The 24901-nt window shown below is 43.0% G+C and overlaps 1 protein-coding gene across 1 annotated transcript in view; it reads right to left on the bottom strand.

Moving 5' to 3' along the window:
* Positions 1 to 24901, bottom strand: part of LOC124259315 (Y+L amino acid transporter 2-like) — a 61074-nt gene that overhangs the window by 6391 nt on the left and 29782 nt on the right. Inside the window, exons 4-11 of the mRNA XM_046693425.1 lie at positions 17234 to 17359; positions 11894 to 11993; positions 10767 to 10811; positions 10155 to 10278; positions 7822 to 7925; positions 7141 to 7237; positions 6062 to 6211; positions 4072 to 4250 (exon numbers count right to left, since the gene is read on the bottom strand). Of these exons, the coding sequence (XP_046549381.1) occupies positions 4098 to 4250; positions 6062 to 6211; positions 7141 to 7237; positions 7822 to 7925; positions 10155 to 10278; positions 10767 to 10811; positions 11894 to 11993; positions 17234 to 17359 (899 nt within the window). The 3' untranslated portion in view covers positions 4072 to 4097. The remainder of the gene's footprint in view (positions 1 to 4071; positions 4251 to 6061; positions 6212 to 7140; positions 7238 to 7821; positions 7926 to 10154; positions 10279 to 10766; positions 10812 to 11893; positions 11994 to 17233; positions 17360 to 24901) is intronic.

The raw sequence follows: 24901 nt of genomic DNA, 5'->3' as shown, positions 1-24901 counted from the left end.
CATTCTCGTGATCTTGTCATATTCTAACCGTCATTATATAATTCTCATTTACTAGAATTCTGTTAGTTTATGAGCGAGTAAATGTGTCACTTTGACAGGTGGGATTAACTGGCTTCATAACCTTATTCACCATTATCATTGCTAAAACACATTTGGGTTGGGGTGACACTCTGCTACAACACAGAGAGTGAGTGAGTGAGTGAGTTTGGCTTCAGTGCATTTTAGCCATCCTCAATCAATATCACTGCAGGGTTAGACACGTAGGGAATCGCTCCCTTGAATACAGACCTAAAAGTGAACAATAGGCTTCCACGCCCACCAGTTAAACAAAATCTCACAAACACATACACAAAATAAAGAAAATACAAAAAATATGAAACCAATCCAAACTGACGGTAATATCCATTTTTTTCAAGAGGTATCCATATATAATCTAAACCAATCATCCATGATATTTCCCGACAGATTCTCCAAGCTAGTTTATGTTTTAATCACTGTGTATCGATATGTCAAAGAATATTTCCATTGAAGTGTTTGAAAGGCATTTTTATACTTCCATTAAATTTCCTTACAGAGACAAAATCGATAGCTGATGACAGTGCAAAAAGGAAACTATAAGAGGGTGTGCGTGCATCTGTAACAGCTTGATAAGATAAGATACAAAGCTATATCGGTCATGGCACAGCTGTCTTCAGTTGTCCACAGTGGAGTTATACCAGAGTACTCTTATCTGACACTGATTTCAAATCTCAGTCCATTTCTCATTTTAAACTCATTCCAAGTTTTGTTGTGAAGAGGAGTCTGAATTCTGTTTCCAGTCTGGGAAATACAGTAAACGAGGTTCATAATACACTTATAATGAATTGATGAATTCATGACCCCTTGCTGTAAATTGTAGTCGAAATTGCTTATAATGAAATATGTTTGTCCTAAACTTTAATGATGCCTTTGAGTGTTTTTTTACTTTACCCTTCTTGTCCTAAAGTGTCAGGAAGTGTTCCAGAGTTTCGGGGATAATTTTAAATCCCATTTCGTTTATATGTTCCTTTTCCGTTTAATGTCCATTCCTAATCCTACTTATTATTGTTGTGACCCGTGTCATTCCTCTGAACCATGTGCTCTGATCCGCTGAACCTTGTTCGACATACTTTGTGTAAAAGTGATGTAATTAAACAGTTGTCAAACTGAATCAAATTGAATAGTGCCTTCTATTCAAGACACTTCTCATAATAAGATGAGACCCGTGAAGATCCGTGTTAGAACTGGCCTTCAGCAACCCATGCTTGTCGTAAGAGGCGACTAATGGGATCGTGTGGTCAGGCTCGCTGACTTGGTTGACACATGTTATCGCATCCTAATTGCGTAGATCGATACTCATGCTGTTGATCACTGGATTGTCTGGTCCAGACTCGATTATTTACAGACCTCCGCCATATAGCTGGAATAATGCTGAGTGCGGCCAATCACTACAGGTGATGTGTTCAGGGTTGTATGGCATAGGGGTGTCATGATTCACTGTCACATCGATTAGATACGATTATCGATTCAATTCGTTCGATTCGACTAATTTCGATTCGATTCACCAAAGCTGAGGACAAAGTCAAAATTGTTGTAATATCAGTTTAATTTGGCAAAGTTTGGAAAATTGGCACAATGCACAATTAGAACACTGTCAAGACAAGTTGTCAACAAATACTCACTGAACAAGTGATCATGAAATTAAGTTTCAGTCACGAACTCTGGTGTCAAGTGTTCATTGTGACAGTAATGTCACTGTAAGTCATTTGGAATGACCATGTTCTGTGCAAGGGATTTTCACTTGAAAGACATGCCCTCTTGGCACTTACAATGTCTCCGGCAGTGGAGAATACCCTCTCACTGGCCACACTTATAGCAGCGAATTTCAACATAATTTCTTACGATTTCAGGTGAAATAAACTCTTAGTATTAGAAAGTAAACGATACTTTATGAATCGAATCGAAATGGATGCATTTGAAATCAAAATCGAATCGTACATCTATTGATTCGATTTTCGCTGAACCGAACCGAATCGTGACACCCCTCGTATGGCACATCATCCAGCAACTCCATCACAAAGGAGGGCTCAGATATTCATCTTGGGATTCTCCTTAAATGTTTGGGGTCACAAACACATGGTGGAAGGCTTGATAAAATCATGGAAACTATGACAGTGTGAAGGGGTCTGAGAAACAAAATCGCTGAAGGTCACGGTAAAACTGAACACATTTCTTGATTTCTTTTTGTGTAAGTAATTCTTTCTGTGGTATGATTTATGACTTAAGATACAGTTAAGTACAAGAATGTATTATATTCTCCAGAAGAACAAGAATTTATGGACTGTTTGTGTCACAAGGACAAACACCTGGTGGGTAATATATTCTTGTACTTCACAGAGCATCTCAGGGCTATCGTCTCATGCTATAAATGACTCTTCTCTAACCCACTACTAAATTTTTTAAGTGGCATCAAATTGATAGTGTCGGTTCGTTTTTTCGGGATGAAATAATCTGTTTCAGTCACTGATGTTTGTTATTTTGACAATGACAAGGTATTTTTGTCAGTTATAGAAGCAGGGGTCATAAAACAATTGGATAAAAAAGGGCTTGGAATATATGGAAAGCCAAATTAGTAAATAGTTCATGAGGTCAGGCCATCGTTATATATACAAGCTATCACTGGGTCAGGGCCTAGCTGAGTTTAGGTACGGAATGTCCAAGTGACACAACTTTACACACAAATGTGACAACTTACACAAGTGAGCCACTGATGACCCTTTCTCCAAGACCTGGATAACATTTGCCACAGGCACCATACGACAAATGGGTCTACATTTTTCTGCAAGATTTTTTAGGCATCGTGGATGACCGTGGGCTAAGACATTTGTGTTTACATTGTCTACGGGCATAGTGCGATTTCCTTGGGGACAGGCCGAAACAAACCTGCATGGATGCTGCACAGAAATCGTACGGAGATCGGTTTATCATGTACACCTTTCTCATGAACTGAGACAAATGATAGAACTGCTAGGGATTGCTAATGTATATATACCCATGGTAAAAATGATTGGTCCATCATGTGTGGGATGACCACACAATGTCCGTGCAATTTCACGGGCACTGCACGGAGGCTGCATTACCGCACGATCAGCAAGCGGCATTCGTGTGGTGGCCGTGCAGTGCCACCTACGTGTTTACAATGTTTTCAAATTTGTCACACTTCGTGACAAAATCGTAGAGGCTACAGCGCCCGTAGAATCGTGTGGTGATTGTACAACCGCCGCCTGCCGCCACACAGTGACTGCACGGAAATTGAGTTACGGGCAGTTTACGGGTCCCATAGACCCACCTCAGGCCAAATGTTTTGTTTAGTCCAATCAAAATCAAGTAACTAAATCAACATCCTGTTTGTAAACAATGTGGCAACTACCATGCAGATTTTGAGCAACTACCAAGATGATTTTGAGCAACTACCAAGCACATTTTGAGCAACTACCAAGCATATATTGAGCAACTACGGGCACATTTTGAGCAACTACCAAACGCATTTTGAGCAACTACAAGCACAGTTTGAGCAACTACCAAGCACATTTTGAGCAACTACCAAGCAGAATTTGAGCGACAACTATGTAGACTTTGGATGACTACAGAATGAGCAGAAATTGTGTACAGATATTTTCCACATCTGTTCATATTTCAAATTGATGTGCTCAAGCATTTTGCTACAACCCATACACATGGAGCTTCTGTGAGGCAGGGAAAGAGAGACCTTGTTTGATCAATTTGATCAGACCATCTTGACTGGGTACCGCCATTTTGATTGAATGCAAGTGATATGAGAGGTGGAACCTGATTGGTCAATGAGAGGGACATAACTCATATACCGGTACATGCATTGCCGGTCGTCTAAGGAGCCCTGAAATTCCAACCTAGTTCGGCAAAGCTTGGACTTTCATAGTCAGTTAACTCTCCCATGGGAAGATAGTCCAAATGTCAAATTGTGATGGCAGCGGTTTCTTTGACAAATAAATTGCAAGATGAAGTGCTACTTACGAACAAAAGTGTTGAAAGACTTGGGTTTACTCTTCCACTTGACGCCGATTATATATACAGGAATTCCGGAACACACAATTAGGACTCCCATCCCCAGTGTCCCGAGGGGCCGCGTAGAGCGGCACGATCAGCAAGAAGACGACAGCCACCAAAAATATAACAGGAATAAACACGGGAAACTGAAAAATGAAAGACAATATATTGACAGACTATAATATATGTCTATATATAATAACATGATCAACGAAAAACACAAACGCAATAATCACAACTGGCTACAGAATGGATGTTATTTTATGCCACCAACAGCGACAATTACTATTAGGCCAGACCAATTTTATTTCTTGGTTTATGGATCCGCCGGTTGTATTTTTTCAAGAATAAGAAAAAAATACAAATAAATTTTCCACGCTCCAAAAATAAAAGGTCCTAATTTTTGCATTGGAATATTACTTAGAATGTGATTGACTGGTGATTTATTTTCCCCCTCCTACCTTCAGGTTTTCTGAGAACAAAAATACGTAAAACAAGAAATAAAATTGGTCTGGCCTTATGGCAGTTTGTAAATAGACAAGTGAGACCCAGGCAACAGGCCACACAGGACCTGTATGACATTATTCAGGTTACACAGTAAGTCTTTGAATGGCAATTAGAAGTGATACACTGAAGGAAGAGAGTTTTATGGACGTCAACTTCTGTACTATGAAGAACACAACATTTCAGAGATAATCCTTACTCCTTAGAAGTGATACACTGAAGGAAGAGAGTTTTATGGACGTCAACTTCTGTACTATGAAGAACACAACATTTCAGAGGAAATCCTTACTCCTTCATCAGGTGAATGATTGCTATGAGGCAGAGAGGTGAGGTGAAATTGGGTTTAACGTCGCGCTGGAGAATATTCTGCTCATATGATGACGTGCATGCGTGTGTATGTGTATGTGCGGCTGCTTGTACTAGCCCAGACTTAAGCTGGTTTTATAGTGCTAGCCCACTGAGATACTATGCCGCAGTGAAGCATGAATACCCCACTCAGACACATTATACTGACTCCGAGCCGACCAGTCCTTGTTGTACCCATTAATGCCGAGCGCCAGGCAGGGACCAACAAGTATCATATTTTAACGTCTTTTGGTATGACGCGGTCGGGGATCGAACCCGCGACCTTCTGCTCTCCAGGCGGACGCTCTAACCACTACACCACGGAGGCGGTCTTCACCTGATGAAGGAGTAAGGATACACTCCGAAACGTTGTGTTCGTCATAGTAAAGACGTTGACACCCATAAAACTCCATTCCTTCTAAACACCAATCCTTAGGCCGCACATAGTCAAGGTCACTTGTGTTCACATGAAAGTAAGCAGAGGGCACAGTGGTACCCAATCTGCCATTGCATCCTCATGAGGTTGTGACCTTTTACTGTCAGAAATGTAGGCCATTTTCATGTTCATGTTGACTCTTTTAGTAATAATGTAATCTGAATTTAAATGTTAATTAAATAATTACACAGTTCCTTTTTTAAAAAGAAGATTTATAATTTTGAACATTTCTTCAGGACTGGCAATTGGTTGTAGGTGGGCAGGAGGCGTGTGGATTGGAAAAATGTCACCAAAACATTTTGAGGTAGGGTGGGGGTACTGTCTCACAGTCCCTGAACCACATTACTATGCCTTCTGCCCAACCCTTTCTGTAATGCAAAGGCCCTAAATGAAGCAAGTCTAGATTTTTCTCAGGTTCAGGTCCGAAGGTAACTGGGGCTCCTTTTCATTTCAAATGGAGTTAGTTGTTATTAGCATAACTATATTTATTCAGAGATCACGTGTTAGTCTCGGAATGGACATCCTGAAGTGATCAGTCCATAACTCTGTGCTGAAAGGTAGGGATAGGGACAATTATCGGAGGCCAGCACAGCAGCTGGTAACACAAGAAACGGGGCACTGGCAGTATCATCTTCCTGCTGTTACAGGTGATACAGGTACACAAACACTCACCTTAATAGGTCTGGGCAGATTCGGTTTAGTTTTGCGGAGATACAACATCCCTAAGATGGATGCCCCAACAGACAGCCACTGGACGAAGCTGAGATAATTGATGAGGGCGTACACATCACTGGACACCAGCATCAAGATGGACATGCCACCCTGTAACCATGACAACAATCATTACTACATCAGGAATGACGAACACTGTAACCATGACAACAATAATAATTACAATGGGATTAACAAAAATACTGTAACCATGACAAAAATCATTACTACAGCAGGGATTAACAAGGAATATTGTAACCATGACAACAATCACTACTACATAGGGATTAACAATCACTTTTGGCAATCATTTGCATATACTTGATATCTATCTGTGGCTGGACAAAGAGTCTACCCTACACCAATATCAATGCAAGGGATGTCACTACCCAAGGTGACCGATCCTCATGCTGTTGATCACTGGATTGTGTGGTCCAGACTCAATTATTTACAGATCACAGCCACATAGCTGGAATATCGTTGAGAGCAGCGTTAAACAACAAACAAACAAAACTTCCCAAATCTGGAGTACCAAGGACTAACAAATACTGAGTGAGTGAGTGAGTTGGGTTTTAAGCCGTGTTTAGCAATATTCCAGCAATATCATGGCGGGGGACACCAGAAATGGCTTCACACATTATACCTATGTGGGGAATCGAATCCGTGCCTTCGGTGTGATGAGTGAACGCTTTAACCACTAGGCTACCCAACTATCCCCCGCAAATACTGAGTGAGGTGGGTTTAAAGCCAGTTAGAACAGTATTCCAGCCTGTCAGATAGATGCAGGTCTTGGTTGTGTATCACCTTGGTGAAACCCACAAGGTATGGTCCTGACAAACCTGGAAACCTAATCAGACATGCCGGGATTCAAACCCAGAGTTTCTTGTGTGCCCAAGGGACACAACTCCATGTAGCAAATTTTGGCACCCTAGTCGACTGTGCTACCTGTGTCTGACTGACACATTGGAAGGCCTGTTAATATACATAGTCACTAAGGTTTGTGATAGATTTAATGGTAAGACAATGTGCATGACAATTACCGTAAAAAACATTGCAGGTAGTGGTGTGAAATGATTCACGTTGATCATAGCTAGGAAGTCTGGTAAATGCCCCTCACGAGCCCCAACAAAAAACATTCTGAAAAACAAAAATATAAAACAACCTTAACATCTGCAAGAGACTGAAAAGTGAACGAAATAAAATTATCTTTCAGCAATATTCCAGTTTTATCACATGGTTTAAGTGAAAATGGTTTCAACCAGCAATAGTCTTGAAACAACACTACAGGGAACATGATTCACAAAACTTACACTCTAGGAAACAGAACCAAAGTGATCCGCTGAAGTAAGCATATCTAAACATGTAATGACTAATGCAACAGGGGTGGAAGGTTTGCTCAAGCATGGAATTGCAAGCTGGATCACAGATGAATACACACAGAATATCAAAGTAATGTGCACTGGGTCACACGCAGCAGTGGAACATTATGTATCAAAGATCATTTTACTACTACCACAAGACTATTCCATTACAACTGCTGAAAGTCTGGCATTCCTAAATTCTGTGTTTGCTCCTATTTTTCTAAGTTTGTTGAGCAGTTACCATAGTAACCACAAGGTAACCTTAGTCTACTTACGTTGTTCACTGTTGTCCACTCATGAACCACAAAATCGTAACGCACTCACTCACTAAAGTTCAAAGGTTATGTGATGCTTTCCTACCTTCCTGAGGTGAAGAGAAGTCCATTCACTCCTCCAAATGTGGAGAGTGCCACAAACACTGGCATTATCCAGGACATGACACCAAACAGGCGATCTCCAAATGTCTGGAAAACACAAAACACTGCATTAAACATAGTGAGGTGAGGTGAGGCTTAATGTTAACTCCATGGTTTTGCACTCACATAGAATGAATGAATGAGTTTAGTTTTACGCCGCTTTTAACAATATTCCAGCAATATCAAGGCGGGGAACTCCAGAAATGGGCTTCACACATTGTACCCATGTCAGGAATTCGAACCCGGGTCTTCGGCGTGACAAGCAAACGCTTTAACCACTTGGCTAACCCACCGCCCGCACCCATATAGTGATGTGCGTGCATGTGTGTGTTGGCGTTTATACCAGTCTCGACTGACAGTGCTGGTTCACTGAGATACCATAATACCCCACTCAGACACCTTACCCTAGCTGCATATCCTTGTTTTATACTCTCGGTGTAGAATGCCAGGCAGAGAACAAACAAGTACCATGTTTTAATGACCTTTGACATGACAAACATGGGATTCATGAAATCTATTCTGTGATGTTAGTGCACAGGCAGCACTTGACAAAGAATGATGATAGTTTTATGGATACTAGTATATAACTTCTTTATTCTGTGAAAGTGACGCTTCGACATAGATTCTAATGTCGCTGTCAAGCAAGTGATAATGCCCATCAATGAAGCAACAAGTTTCACAACAAGCATGACATTCTGTGATGGAAGAACACAGCATCTGCAGTATTTTGTTCACAATAACAGGTGTCGTGTTTTATACCATCTGATCCATCCTCTAGGTCCAAGGCTTACATTTCAAGTACATGACCCATTGATCTAGTTCCTCACAGAGGAATCTAGGGCTTTCTGACATCAAGGGTTTAATGTCACTAGGACAAGATATTACTTTTCAATTTCAAACACTTCATACATTTTGATAACATGATCTGTTCATACCAAGTATCATATTTCTTCTCTCATACATGAATGCGCCAAAATAAGCTTGACTCTTTGTTTCATTGTGATTCATGAATACACATACCAGCTGTGATAGACCAGTACAATTGTATCCTTTCATCTGAATACTAGCACTAGGTCAACCACTTCTTGATATTCACAACTCAGACCATTCAGACAGTGTTTCTGATTATGGAGGGGCGGTGGGGTAGCCTAATGGTTAAAGCGTTGGCCCGTCACGCCGAAGACCCGGGTTCGAATCCCCACATGGGTACAATGTGTGAAGCCCATTTCTGGTGTCCCCCGCCGTGATGTTGCTGGAATATTGCTAAAAGCGGCGTAAAACCAAACTCAGTCAGTCAGTCAGTCTGATTCTGGAGATTTGATTAACATCAGCTTGTAGTCATTTAGAATTGGATTTGACAAATTCAGGCAAAGATCATAACACCGATACCAGTGATGATGATATTTATCAGTCCTTATCATCCTTATCATCACGATGATACCAGCATGTGGAAAATCGAAAATTCAGCCTAGTGGTTAAAGCGTTAGCCCGTCACGCCGAAGTCCTGGGTCGATTCCCCTTACGTGTAAGATGTGTGAAGCCCATTTCAGGTGTCCCCCGACGTGGTATTGCTGAAATATTGCTAAAAGCAGCATAAAACCATACTCACTCACTCATTCACTCATGTTATGAGTGGGTGGGTCAGGTTTTATGCCACTTTTAGCAATAATCCAGCGATATTATGACGATGGACACCAGAAATGGTCTTCACACTTTGTACCTATGTGGGTAATTGAACCCGTGGGTGACGAGGATATACTTTAAAAACTAGGTTACCACCCCACACTGCTTCCTCCTGTAACTAGAGGAGGTCAACCACGTTTTCCTGGTATGACCGGTTGTTTTTACTAAGAAACATTAATGCATGAATAGCAAAGATTTTTTGTTTTGCCCATTGTTTAACAAAGCATCCAGCAATATTCCAGCTATATGTGTCCGCGGTCTGTAAGTAATCAAGTTTGGACCAGACAATCCAGTGATCAACAGCATGAGCATCGATCTACGCAAGTGGGATACGATGACGTGTGTCAACCAAGTCAGTGAGCCTGACCATTCGATCCCATTAGTCGCCTCTTATGACAAGCATGGGTTGTTGAAGACCAATTCTAACCTGGACCTTCACGGAATGCCTGACCAAGAATGAATTACTTCAGTCTGCTATCTGGAACTTCCTAAGGGCAATGCTAAACAACAAACATACCAAACATACCAATCAAAGTAGATTCAGAAAAGAAGTGGACTTAGAAAGAACATTTCAATTTCGTACAATCTACTCACCACGGCAACAGCATTTGACGCTAAGATATCTGCCGGTGAAATGACTGCGAAGTATGCCACGTTGGCCATCACATAGACCACCGTTACTATGGGGATGGAGATGTAGATAGCCCGCGGCAGGTTTCTGAAGCAAGGAATAAGATTGAATAACATAGAAACAACCACTGCACAACAACACTCCCTTAAACATTTAAAACAGTCAAATAGAACTGACTGACTGACTGAGTTTGGTTTTACGCCGCTTTTAGCAATATTCCAGCAATATCACGGCGGGGGACACCAGAAATGGGCTTCACTCATTGTACCCATGTAGGGATTCGAACCCGGGTCTTCGGCGTGTCTTCGGCGTGACGAGCCAACGCTTTAACCACTAGACTACCCCACCCCCCAGTCAAATAGAAACATTTCAACAATAGTATTACTGTTTACAACATAACCAGTATCCTTTAACCTGCAAGGAAAATGTTTCGATTGGTTCATTTATAATAATGATAATAATAAACAAACATAGAGGGTACATCAACCCATGCCCCCCTGGTGACCAGTGAACAACTTATAGTATATCCCATATATATGAGATCTATATTCCAGCAAAACAAAAGAAGTACTCACTTAAAAGGATCTATCATTTCTTCTGTTACAAAGTTGAGAAAATTCCTGTGGAAGAAAAACAAAGCATTCATCAATATGATAACCATTCTTATAAACTACTGCCTATCTTTTAGCATTGTAGGTATGTAGCTATATCACAACAACCTTGTGAAAGTGAGTGAGTGAGAGCGAGAGTGCTGGCTGGCTGAGTTTTGTTTTACGCTGTTTTTAGCAATATTCCAGCAATATCACGGCCGGGGACACCAGAAATGGGCTTCACAAGTTGTACCCATGTGGGGAATCGAACCCGGGTCTTCGGCGTGACGAGCGAACGCTTTAACCACTAGGCTACCCCACCGCCCCGAGAGTGAGAGTGAGTGAGTTTATTTTTAAGCTGCTTTCAGCAATATTCCATTAATATCACAGCAGGGTGACACCAGAAATGGGCTCCACACATTGAACTATTTGTGGGCAATTGAACCTGGGTCTTCGGCGTGACTGGCGAATGCTTTAACCACTAGGCTATCCCACTGACCCTACATTCAAGTGAGAGCTGCTGAAGGGTTTAACATTAGAATTGGAAAAAAAAACCTGCATTCACAGTTCAATGGTCTGAAACAGGATGGGAATCCACCCTGCTACCTCAAACACCATGATCAGTACTAAAACCACTGTTTAGTCACAGCGCCAGCTGGACAGGTGACAAAAGGGTTTTCTATCTAACAAGTGGCGACTTCAGGTGTCTGCATACTCCATACAGTCTTTCTCTCACTCACTGTCATCAAAATTGGTTACTGTATATATTACTGCAGATAAGCAAAATTTTCATGACCCCCCAAAAAGCGCATCCTGTAGAAAGGGTTTCAGCTGCTCTGTAAGTTAGACATTCATCAAGCTATAATATGACAGTTTCCGTTTAAAGTGCAAAACCAAGAGCTAATGTTTAAATCCTGCAGCTGAAATACTCTTCAAAGCTGTCAAGAATGGCTGACTCAAACCCTAATTCTTCTCTCTCTGAAAGAGTGAGTGAGTGATTTAAAATTTAAAATCACATCGGCAGTATTTCAGCCATTTCTTGACTAAGAAAGTTGTACATATATAAATGAATCAAAACACAATTAGCAAATATCTCTCTGACAGAGACTCACCATCCAGCATAAGCAAAGAGACCGGAGTAGAAAGCTAATGATATATCTCCCACGCTGCCAGATGACCCTTCAAAGCCTGTGTCCAGGTGCTCCGTTTCACCTGTAATAAAACAGTAAATGTACTGTGTTTTTAATAACTTGGTCGATACTTTATTTGTTCTAAACACTGCAATCAGCAGTATGATGACAGTCTGTAAATGATGGATGCAGGGACCAGACAATTCAGTGATTTATTTACATCTTGAGTGAGTGAATGAGTTTGGTTTTACACCGCTTTTGGCAATATTCCAGCAATATCACGGTAGGGGACGCCAGAAATGGGCTTCACTCATGGTACCCATGTGTTTAATCGATCTCTTTTTGGCGTGATCAGAGAACACTTCAACCACTGCCCACTTTTACACCATGAGTATCAACCCCATTGGCATCGGCGGATCCAGGAATTTTGACGGGGGGTGGGGGGTGTTGTTGTGTCAAAGGGGTGGGGGTGGGGTGGTGGTGTGTGTGTGTGTGTCCCGAACCCCTTGAACCTCTGGATCCACCAATGATTGGGATATGGTGACACACTTCAAACAAGTCAGTAAGCATCTGTAATTGATCCCGCTAGTTGCCTCATGTTAGCATGGGCTGCTTAAGGGCAATCTTAACTCAGATCTTTACTGAGGCAAACAAGCCTGGGATCCTTAAGGCCAATCTTAACCCAGATCTTCACTGAGGCAGACAAGCATGGGTTGCTTAAGGCCAATCTTAACTCAGATCTTCACTGAGGCAGACAAGCATTGGTTGCTTAAGGCCAATCTTAACTCAGATCTTCACTGAGGCAGACAAGCATGGGCTGCTTAAGGCCAATCTTAACTCAGATCTTCACTGAGGCAGACAAGCATTGGTTGCTTAAGGCCAATCTTAACTCAGATCTTCACTGAGGCAGACAAGCCTGGGTTGCTTAAGGCCAATCTGAACTCAGATCTTCACTGAGAACCAGGCAGATCTTCACTGAGGCAGACAAGCATGGGCTGCTTAAGGCCAATCTTAACTCAGATCTTCACTGAGGCAGACAAGCCTGGGTTGCTGAAGGCAAATCTGAACCCAGATCTTCACTGAGGCAGACAAGCATGGGTTGCTGAAGACCAATCTTAAGATCTTCACTGAGGCAGACAAGCATGGGTTGCTGAACCAATCTGAACCCAGATCTTCACTGAGGCAGACAAGCATGGGTTGCTGGCACAATCTTAACTCAGATCTTCACTGAGGCAGACAAGCCTGGGTTGCTGAAGGCCAATCTTAACTCTCTTCACTGAGGCAGACAAGCATGGGTTGCTTAAGAATCTTAACTCAGATCTTCACTGAGGCAGACAAGCATGGGTTGCTTAAGGCCAATCTTAACTCAGATCTTCACTGAGGCAGACAAGCATGGGTTGCTTAAGGCCAATCTTAACTCAGATCTTCACTGAGGCAGACAAGCATGGGCTGCTTAAGGCCAATCTTAACTCAGATCTTCACTGAGGCAGACAAGCATGGGTTGCTTAAGGCAAATCTTAACTCAGATCTTCACTGAGGCAGACAAGCATTGGTTGCTTAAGGCCAATCTTAACTCAGATCTTCACTGAGGCAGACAAGCATTGGTTGCTTAAGGCCAATCTTAACCCAGATCTTCACTGAGGCAGACAAGCATTGGTTGCTTAAGGCCAATCTTAGCTCAGATCTTCACTGAGGCAGACAAGCATTGGTTGCTTAAGGCAAATCTTAACTCAGATCTTCACCGAGGCAGACAAGCCTGGGTTGCTTAAGGCCAATCTTAACTCAGATCTTCACTGAGGCAGACAAGCATGGGTTGCTTAAGGCAAATCTTAGCTCAGATCTTCACTGAGGCAGACAAGCATTGGTTGCTTAAGGCCAATCTTAACTCAGATCTTCACTGAGGCAGACAAGCATTGGTTGCTTAAGGCAAATCTTAACTAAGATCTTCACTGAGGCAAACAAGCCTGGGTTGCTTAAGGCCAATCTTAACTCAGATCTTCACTGAGGCAGACAAGCATTGGTTGCTTAAGGCCAATCTTAACTCAGATCTTCACTGAGACAGACAAGCCTGGGTTGCTAAAGACCAATAATCTTAACCCAGATCTTCACTGAGGCAGACAAGCCTGGGTTGCTGAAGACCAATCATAACCCAGATCTTCACTGAGGCAGACAAGCCTGGGTTGCTGAAGACCAATCTGAACCCAGATCTTCACTGAGGCAGATAAGTATGGGTTGCTGAAGACCAATCTGAACCCAGATCTTCACTGAGGCAGACAAGCCTGGGTTGCTGAAGACCAATCTTAACCCAGATCTTCAATGAGGCAGACAAGCATGGGTTGCTGAAAACCAATCTTAACCCAGATCTTCACTGAGGCAGACAAGCCTGGGTTGCTGAAGACCAATCTGAACCCAGATCTTCACTGAGGCAGACAAGGATGGGTTGCTTAAGACCAATCTTAACCCAGATCTTCACTGAGGCAGACAAGCCTGGGTTGCTAAAGGCCAATCTTAACTCAGATCTTCACTGAGGCAGACAAGCCTGGGTTTCTGAAGACCAATCTTAACCCAGATCTTCACTGAGGCAGACAAGCCTGGGTTTCTGAAGACCAATCTTAACCCAGATCTTCACTGCGGCAGACAAGCATGGGTTGCTGAAGACCAATCTTAACCCAGATCTTCACTGAGGCAGACAAGCCTGCGTTGCTAAAGGCCAATCTTAACTCAGATCTTCACTGAGGCAGACAAGCCTGGGTTTCTGAAGACCAATCTTAACTCAGATCTTCACTGCGGCAGACAAGCCTGGGTTGCTGAAGACCAATCTTAACTCAGATCTTCACTGAGGCAGACAAGCATGGGTTGCTGAAGACCAATCTTATCTCAGATCTTCACTGAGGCAGACAAGCATGGGTTGCTGAAGACCAATTTTAACCCAGATCTTCACTGAGGCAGACAAGCATGGGTTGCTGAAGACCAATCTTAACCCAGATCTTCACTGAGGCAGACAAGCCTGGGTTGCTAAAGGCCAATCTTAACTCAGATCTTCACTGCGGCAGACAAGCCTGGGTTGCTGAAGACCAATCTTAACTCAGATCTTCACTGCGGCAGACAAGCCTGGGTTGCTGAAGACCAATCTTAACTCAGATCTTCACTGAGGCAGACAAGCCTGGGTTTCTGAAGACCAATCTTAACTCAGATCTTCACTGCGGCAGACAAGCCTGGGTTGCTGAAGACCAATCTTAACTCAGATCTTCACTGAGGCAGACAAGCATGGGTTGCTGAAGACCAATCTTATCTCAGATCTTCACTGAGGCAGACAAGCATGGGTTGCTGAAGACCAATTTTAACCCAGATCTTCACTGAGGCAGACAAGCATGGGTTGCTGAAGACAATCTTAACCCAGATCTTCACTGAGGCAGACAAGCCTGGGTTGCTAAAGGCCAATCTTAACTCAGATCTTCACTGCGCAGACAAGCCTGGGTTGCTGAAGACCAATCTTAACTCAGATCTTCACTGGGCGCAGACAAGCCTGGGTTGCTGAAGACCAATCTTAACTCAGATCTTCACTGAGGCAGACAAGCCTGGGTTTCTGAAGACCAATCTTAACTCAGATCTTCACTGCGGCAGACAAGCCTGGGTTGCTGAAGACCAATCTTAACTCAGATCTTCACTGAGGCAGACAAGCATGGGTTGCTGAAGACCAATCTTATCTCAGATCTTCACTGAGGCAGACAAGCATGGGTTGCTGAAGACCAATTTAACCCAGATCTTCACTGAGGCAGACAAGCATGGGTTGCTGAAGACCAATCTGAACCCAGATCTTCACTGAGGCAGACAAGCATGGGTTGCTAAAGGCCAATCTTAACCCAGATCTTCACTGAGGCAGACAAGCATGGGTTGCTGAAGACCAATCTGAACCCAGATCTTCACTGAGGCAGACAAGCCTGGGTTGCTGAAGACCAATCTTAACTCAGATCTTCACTGAGGCAGACAAGCATGGGTTGCTGAAGACCAATCTTATCTCAGATCTTCACTGAGGCAGACAAGCATGGGTTGCTGAAGACCAATTTAACCCAGATCTTCACTGAGGCAGACAAGCATGGGTTGCTGAAGACCAATCTTAACCCAGATCTTCACTGAGGCAGACAAGCCTGGGTTGCTAAAGGCCAATCTTAACTCAGATCTTCACTGCGGCAGACAAGCCTGGGTTGCTGAAGACCAATCTTAACTCAGATCTTCACTGAGGCAGACAAGCCTGGGTTGCTGAAGACCAATCTTAACTCAGATCTTCACTGAGGCAGACAAGCCTGGGTTGCTGAAGACCAATCTTAACTCAGATCTTCACTGCGGCAGACAAGCCTGGGTTGCTGAAGACCAATCTTAACTCAGATCTTCACTGAGGCAGACAAGCATGGGTTGCTGAAGACCAATCTTATCTCAGATCTTCACTGAGGCAGACAAGCATGGGTTGCTGAAGACCAATTTAACCCAGATCTTCACTGAGGCAGACAAGCATGGGTTGCTGAAGACCAATCTGAACCCAGATCTTCACTGAGGCAGACAAGCCTGGGTTGCTGAAGACTAATTCTAATCCACATCTCCAATGGGAGATAGTTTGATGACTGAGATTAAAGTTCTTTCATCATGTTCATCAGGGCCTTCTGTGTACAAGTTAAACACCAGACTGCCATGTATTGTGAACTTTAAATATATACAATATGTTTTTCCCCATTACGATACAACATAATGCGACTAAAGTACAACTTGAACCTTCACAACAATGTTGTCCACTGACCTGTCCCAAATCAGTTTCTAAGTCTTCGCATTTGCTGATGAATAAGAGAATTTCATCTCAAATTTCAATAGGTAGGCAAACTCCATTTATTTGATGACAAAACAATGATACTCCCTGTGTGTTACTCCATGATGAAGGCATACACATACATGCAAATTCGAAAATGTATAAGGCTAGAATCCAGTCACATGAATCTTTACAGTATGAACAAATCTCAAAACCCCCTATACGACAATGTTGAGGGCTTTGTTGAATAGATATGAATGTAGCTTGGATTGGGAAAAACATGTTCAACTGCTGGTCTACACTAAGCAGGAGTCACCATCTTGCAGGTTGAAATGACCAATCACTGATCTATTTTAGTACCAACCAGACTAGGCAGACCAAAATGATGACAGTGTCAGAATATTTTCATATCGTTGTACGCACCTAGGCTTATCATTACGATGCCAGCAATGATGATTGGGCACCAGACTATACGGACCCATCACGATGACAGTGTCAGAATATTTTTATATCGTTGTACCCACCTAGGCTTATCATTACGATGCCAGCGATGGTGATGGTGATTAAGGCGAGAAGCTTGGCTATTGTGAACAGGTCCTGGATCCGCGTGGCAGCCTTCACACTGGCCATGTTCACAAATGTCAGAATACCTGCAAAAATACAACACTGATTACCTCAGGTCATTTACATATGAAGATTTGATAGATATTATGTATGATATTATGTATCTTATGATTTTATTTATGATATTATGTATGATACTATGATATTATGTATCTTATGATACAGAAATACAACACCCAGGTGTAAATGACTTCAGAAGAATCACTGCTGATTGGCTGACTTGACCTTCTATGGACGTGTCCTCAAATCTTGACACAGGTATCAATCGTTTGATAGTTTAACGACACTGTGCAGAGGTACAGATAAGCTGCATATGTGCATAAATTATTTATGTGAAAACCCAATACCTATTATGTCTGCTGTGTACAAGTATGCTTGAATTTTTGTACATACTCAATAAATTTGGGTTTACATACGTACACACAAAAATGTCAAATCTTAGCTTGGAGGTTATTGAGGATAGCTGAAGTATATTGAGAGGTTCTATTTCAGCACATGTACTTGGCAACTTGCAGTCATTCTTATCGTTTCTGCATTTTACTGATCAAATATATACAACAAACACGTAAACCAACATTTAAACTTTATTATGTTTTCACAATTAATGGAAAATGGCAAAATATCCAATTGAGTTTGAGTGAGGTGGGTCCAATTTATTTGGTTACTCAAAGGAAAATTAGGATACCCATTTGAGATGAACACAAGCGCACACATAACTCAATGACCCCAAAAATTATCTGTAGCTCTGACTGGTTCTGAATGCTCTGACTGTGGTTCTGTGATGCTCTGACTGTGGTTCTGTGATGCTCTGACTGTGGTTCTGTGATGCTCTGACTGTGGTTCTGTGATGCTCTGACTGTGGTTCTGTGATGCTCTGACTGTGGTTCTGATGCTCTGACTGTGGTTCTGTGATGCTCTGACTGTGGTTCTGTGATGCTCTGACTGTGGTTCTGTGATGCTCTGACTGTGGTTCTGTGATGTTCTGACTGTGGTTCTGTGACGCTCTGACTGTGGTTCTGTGATGTTCTGACTGTGGTTCTGTGATGTTCTGACTGTGGTTCTGTGACGCCTGACTGTGGTTCCAGGACGCCTGGACTGTGGTTCTGTGATGTTCTGACTGTGGTTCTGTGATGCTTTGACCGTGGTTCTGTGATGCTCTTACTGTGGTTCTGTGATGTTCTGACTGTGGTTCTGTGATGATCTGACTGTGGTTCTGTGATGCTTTGACTGCGGTTCTGTGATGCTTTGACTGTGGTTCTGTGATGCTCTGACTGTGGTTCTGTGATGCTCTGACTGTGGTTCTGTGATGATCTGACTGTGGTTCTGTGATGCTTTGACTGTGGTTCTGTGATGCTTTGACTGTGGTTCTGTGATGCTCTGACTGTGGTTCTGTGATGATCTGACTGTGGTTCTGTGATGCTTTGACTGTGGTTCTGTGGGATGCTTTGACTGGCGGTTCTGGTGATGCTTTGACCGTGGTTCTGTGATGCTTTGACTGGCGGTTCTCTGTGATGCTTTGACTGTGGTTCTGTGTGATTCTGCTGCTGACTGTGTTCCCTGTGATGCTTTGACTGCTGTTCTGTGATGCTTTGACTGTGGTTCTGTGATGCTCTGACTGGTTCTGTGATGCTCTGACTGTGGTTCTGTGACGCTCTGACTGTGGTTCTGTGATGATCTGACTGTGGTTCTGTGATGCTTTGACTGCGGTTCTGTGATGCTTTGACTGTGGTTCTGTGATGCTCTGACTGTGGTTCTGTGATGATCTGACTGTGGTTCTGTGATGCTCTGACTGTGGTTCTGTGACGCTCTGACTGTGGTTCTGTGATGCTCTGACTGTGGTTCTGTGATGCTTTGATTGTGGTTCTGTGATGCTCTGACTGTGGTTCTGTGATGCTTTGACTGCGGTTCTGTGATGCTCTGACTGTGGTTCTGTGGATGTTCTGACCGTGGTTCTGTGGACGCCTGACTGTGGTTCTGTGATGCTTTGACTGTGCTTCTGGATGCTTTGACTGTGGTTCTGTGATGCTCTGACTGTGGTTCTGTGATGCTCTGACTGTGGTTCTGTGATGCTCTGACTGTGGTTCTGTGATGCTCTGACTGTGGTTCTGTGATGCTCTGACTGTGGTTCTGTGATGCTCTGACTGTGGTTCTGTGATGATCTGACTGTGGTTCTGTGGGATGCTTTGACTGTGGACTTCTGTGATGCTTTGACTGTGGTTCTGTGATGATCTGACTGTGGTTCTGTGATGCTTTGACTGTGGTTCTGTGATGCTCTGACTGTGGTTCTGTGATGCTCTGACTGTGGTTCTGTGATGCTCTGACTGTGGTTCTGTGATGCTCTGACTGTGGTTCTGTGATGCTTTGACTGTGGTTCTGTGATGCTCTGACTGTGGTTCTGTGATGCTCTGACTGTGGTTCTCCAGGATGCTCTGATTGTTGTTCTGTGATGCTCTGACTGTGGTTCTGTGATGCTCTGACTGTGGTTCTGTGATGCTCTGACTGTGGTTCTGTGATGTTCTGCCTGCGGTTCTGTGATGCTCTGACTGTTGTTCTGTGATGCTTTGACCGTGGTTCTGTGATGCTCTTACTGTGGTTCTGTGATGCTTTGACTGTGGTTCTGTGATGCTTTGACTGTGGTTCTGTGATGCTTTGACTGTGGTTCTGTGGGATGCTTTGACTGTGGTTCTGTGATGCTTTGACTGTGGTTCTGTGATGCTCTGACTGTGGTTCTGTGATGCTCTGACTGTGGTTCTGTGATGCTTTGACTGTTGTTCTGTGATGCTCTGACTGTGGTTCTGTGATGCTCTGACTGTGGTTCTGTGATGCTCTGACTGTGGTTCTGTGATGCTCTGACTGTGGTTCTGTGATGCTCTGACTGTGGTTCTGTGATGCTCTGACTGTGGTTCTGTGATGCTCTGACTGTGGTTCTGTGATGCTCTGACTGTGTTCTGTGATGCTCTGACTGTGGTTCTGTGATGCTCTGACTGTGGTTCTGTGATGCTTTGACTGTGGTTCTGTGATGCTTGGACTGTGGTTCTGTGATGCTCTGACTGTGGTTCTGTGATGCTCTGACTGTGGTTCTGTGATGCTCTGACTGTGGTTCTGTGATGCTCTGACTGTGGTTCTGTGATGCTCTGACTGTGGTTCTGTGATGCTTTGACTGTGGTTCTCCCAGGATGCTTTGACTGTGGTTCTGTGATGCTCTGACCGTGGTTCTGTGATGCTCTGACTGTGGTTCTGTGATGCTCTGACTGTGGTTCTGTGATGCTTTGACTGTGGTTCTGTGATGCTCTGACTGTGGTTCTGTGATGCTCTGACTGTGGTTCTGTGATGCTCTGACTGTGGTTCTGTGATGCTGTGACTGTGGTTCTGTGATGCTTTGACTGTGGTTCTGTGATGCTCTGACTGTGGTTCTGTGATGCTCTGACTGTGGTTCTGTGATGCTCTGACTGTGGTTCTGTGATGCTCTGACTGTGGTTCTGTGATGCTTTGACTGTGGTTCTGTGATGCTCTGACTGTGGTTCTGTGATGATCTGACTGTGGTTCTGTGATGCTTTGACTGTGGTTCTGTGATGCTCTGACTGTGGTTCTGTGATGCTTTGACTGTGGTTCTGTGATGCTCTGACTGTGGTTCTGTGATGCTCTGACTGTGGTTCTGTGATGCTTTGACTGTGGTTCTGTGATGACTGTGGTTCTGTGATGCTTTGACCGTGGTTCTGTGATGCTCTGACTGTGGTTCTGTGATGATCTGACTGTGGTTCTGTGATGCTCTGACTGTGGTTCTGTGATGCTCTGACTGTGGTTCTGTGATGCTCTGACTGTGGTTCTGTGATGATCTGACTGTGGTTCTGTGATGCTTTGACTGTGGTTCTGTGATGCTCTGACTGTGGTTCTGTGATGCTCTGACTGTGGTTCTGTAATGCTCTGACTGTGGTTCTCTGATGTCAGTGTTCACGTAGAGAGGTAATGAGCTGGAATAAAAGATCTGATGTTTTGTGTCTTCATGCTCTCAGAAAGACTTGAATTCAGTCGACCTATCAGCTTGCATATGTGTTTGCTAATTGCCTTTTTTCAGATTTGACATTTGTCTTCAAAAGCCTTTTAAAAATTCAAAAGAAAAACTAGTAAAAGTGTCAATGTATTGTAGATGGGATCACAAAATTGGGTGAGTGAGTTTTGAGTGAGTTTTGAGTGAGTGATATTTTGAGTGAGTTTTTGAGTGGGTGAGTGAGTGAGTAATATTTTGAGTGAGTTTTTGAGTGGGTGAGTGAGTGAGTGATATTTTGAGTGAGTTTTTGAGTGGGTGAGTGCCAGAAAGTTTGATGAAGGATAAGCAGTATAAATAACACTGATCAACTTTAGTGATAAACACACAGGACAGTAAAAACCCAATGCCTGAAGACAGGACAAAGATACAAACACTTTAAGCTCCGAGATCTTCACCTCGAGAAGTTAATGTTCTATCGGTTACAATAAATGACGTAAGGATCCAACCACACATTCCTACAAATATAACATATCGAACACACACCCACATAATGACATTGCAGTATAAACCTTTGTCTCAGAGAACTACCTGACTTTCAAATGAGAGGGCTATTGTAGCACAAGAATGCACTTCCTTCTGTTTCTGTGAGCCTTTCCAATGAATAGCATTAATAAAATCAATGACAATGTTATAGATAGCACTGGCAATCACAGCCAGGCTCTACAGGTTATCCCAAGAACCTCCACATCATTACGAGCTGAGACAATGTTTGACTTGCTTGTTTGGCTTGTTTGATGGAAACCTCGGACCAAGGAGGCAAACATATCGATGACTGTTCCTGAAGGAAATTATTGACTAAATAATCATGAAAGTATATCACACCATGAATCTGAATCCTATTCATGTGTGAAGTGCAAAGACTTGTAATGTCCAGTGCCAGTTTCTGCCAGAATTCATCCAGATATCAAAATACCAGTGTATATGGTACCGCATGAACCAATTTTAAATATACTTCAGAAGTAAAATATTGGATATCCAACTCAAATTTATCTTTCATAATATAAGGTGAGGTGAGGTGAGGTGAAATTGGGTTTAACTTCATGCTTGAGAAAATTTTGCTCATATGACGACGTGCATGCGTGTGTATGTGTATGTGCGGCTGCTTGTACTAGCCCAGACTTAAGCTGGTTTTATAGTGCTAGCCCACTGAGATACCATGATGCAGTGAAGCATAAATACCCCACTCAGACACATTATACTGACTCCGAGCCGACCAGTCCTTGTTGTACCCATTAATGCCGAACGCCAGGCAGGGACCAACAAGTACCATATTTTAACGTCTTTTGGTATGACGCGGTCGGGGATCGAACCCGCGACCTTCCGCTCTCCGGGCGGACGCTCTAACCACTACACCACGGAGGCGGTCCATAATATAAGGGTTACACTTGTTCTGTCAGGATGTTTAAGGGGTCACTTGTCACTTTCAAGGTGTTCTTTTTGCATTCTCTGAATAACAACCCAACAATTCATTATTCTGACAACACGCTGTGACAATTCCATGTCAGAATAGATCTTTTGCAACATATTCTGGTTCACGGAGTTGACCAAATGGATTGGGTGGCGGTTGGTTGCATCTTATCGTACCCTGACCATCTGGATGATTGTTCACAAAAATCACGAGATTTTCTGGTCCAGATTAAAATGTTTACAGGTTTTTGTCATGGAGCTCGATTAGTTGGTAGTGGCATGAAACCAATAAAGAAATCTGAAAAACTCTCTGCATACTTTAGTTTTGGGAACATTACTCTGGACGAGCTGTTAAAAGTCAGCATGTATACAAAAACGATATTGTAATATATGTTATATTTGGGATTACACTTTTTTTAGTAAAGTTCTAGTACCTTTTGGGTTGTGTCCCATCCGGGATTCAAACCCACAACCTCAGAGTCAGGCACCTAATTGCCACCACACAAAGTCAGACGCCTAACCCGCGCAGCCACCACGGCTTCCATAAATATGGAAGTTGGACAACTTGTAGTCTAGATCACAGAGTTTGTGTACCCATCTGCTGACATGTGTAAATTCGCACGGCTCCCACATCCGAAAGCGGAGAGCCATAAAAAGGATATTATCACAACATGTAATTTCTATGCTTTAATGCATCGGTGAGCTGGTTTGAGGACTTTACAGTGTTTGTAATGAACACAGCTGCTGGTATTCTTTGTGGGCTGAACACTCTTTAAATGTTGACACTTCATCAATAATACTGATTACCTCGGCAAAATACTACTGAAAGTTGACAGGTATATCAACTTTGAAGAGTGTATAAGTTATTCAGGTTATATATCATAGTGTGTCAGCTGAGAACAAGTGTTTCAGGAGAGTATCTGGTGTAAGCATGAGTGAGTGAGTGTGAGTGAGTGAGTGAGTGAGTGAGTGAGTGAGTGAGAGTGAGTGAGAGTGAGTGAGAGTGAGTGTGTGAGTGTGAATGAGTGAGTGAGTGAGAGTGTGAATGAGTGAGTGAGTGTGAGTGTGAATGAGTGAGTGAGTGTGAGTGTGAATGAGTGAGTGAGTGAGTGAATATGGAATCTCATATGGAATCTCATCAGGGACAGTAGGGTAGTCTAGTAGTTCAAGTGTTCGCTTATCACACTGAAGGCCAGGGCTTGATTCCCTACATAGGTACAATGTGTTAAGCCCATTCTGGTGTCCCCTGCCGTGATATTGCTGCATAAAATCCAGCTCATTGACTCCCTCTCTCCCTACTGATATCAGATATCTGCCATATTGCTGGAATATTGCTGAGTGCGGCGTTAAACTAAACTCACTCACTCTGATATCCAATATATCATCATTAGTCAATAAAGTATAGAACTCATCATGTTTATCAACCAGAATCACACTCCAGACATATTCAGTGTGTAACTACCAATAACCTGTGTCTGGAGGGGAAGAGTGAGTGAGTGAGCACTCAGCAATATTCCAGCTAAATGGCGGCGGTCTGTAAATAATCGAGTCTGGACCAGACAATCCAGTGATCAACAGCATGAGCATCGATCTGCGCAACTGGGAACCAATGACATGTGTCAACCAAGTCAGTGAGCCTGACCACCCGATCCCGTTAGTTGCCTCTTACGACAAACATAGTTGCCTTTTGTGGCAAGCATGGGTTGCTGAAGACCTATTCTACCCCGGATCTTCACGGGTCCTGGAGGGGAAGAAGTAGAGATAGTAGCCGTGAAGGGCAGAGAGGTAAGTAATGCCATTTGCTTGTGACAATTTTAAAATGTTTTAGTGCAGTTACCTGTAGGGCTGCGCAATTTACCGGTTCAGACATGAAAACGATACGCATTGCGATATGCTGGTTGAAAACCGGTATTTTGACTTCATAACACTCGGAAATCTTCGGTTATTTCCTTGTTTCATTTGTGCCAAATATTCTTCACATTTTTATTTTATCATGATTAAAAGTTGTTATTAAAACTTAATCAAGCATAGTGATTTTGTTGTGGTTTTGCTCTATAAATCAAGCATTAACTCGCTTATAAGTAGTTTTTTGTTTAAAAATACTTCAGGCAAT

This window comes from Haliotis rubra, unplaced genomic scaffold (genome assembly GCF_003918875.1).
Source record: "Haliotis rubra isolate DU_JTF1 unplaced genomic scaffold, ASM391887v1 Scf717, whole genome shotgun sequence".
NCBI lineage: Eukaryota > Metazoa > Mollusca > Gastropoda > Lepetellida > Haliotidae > Haliotis > Haliotis rubra.
Note: the sequence above shows the minus strand (reverse complement) of the source record. Positions and strands in the feature narration are given on the sequence as shown.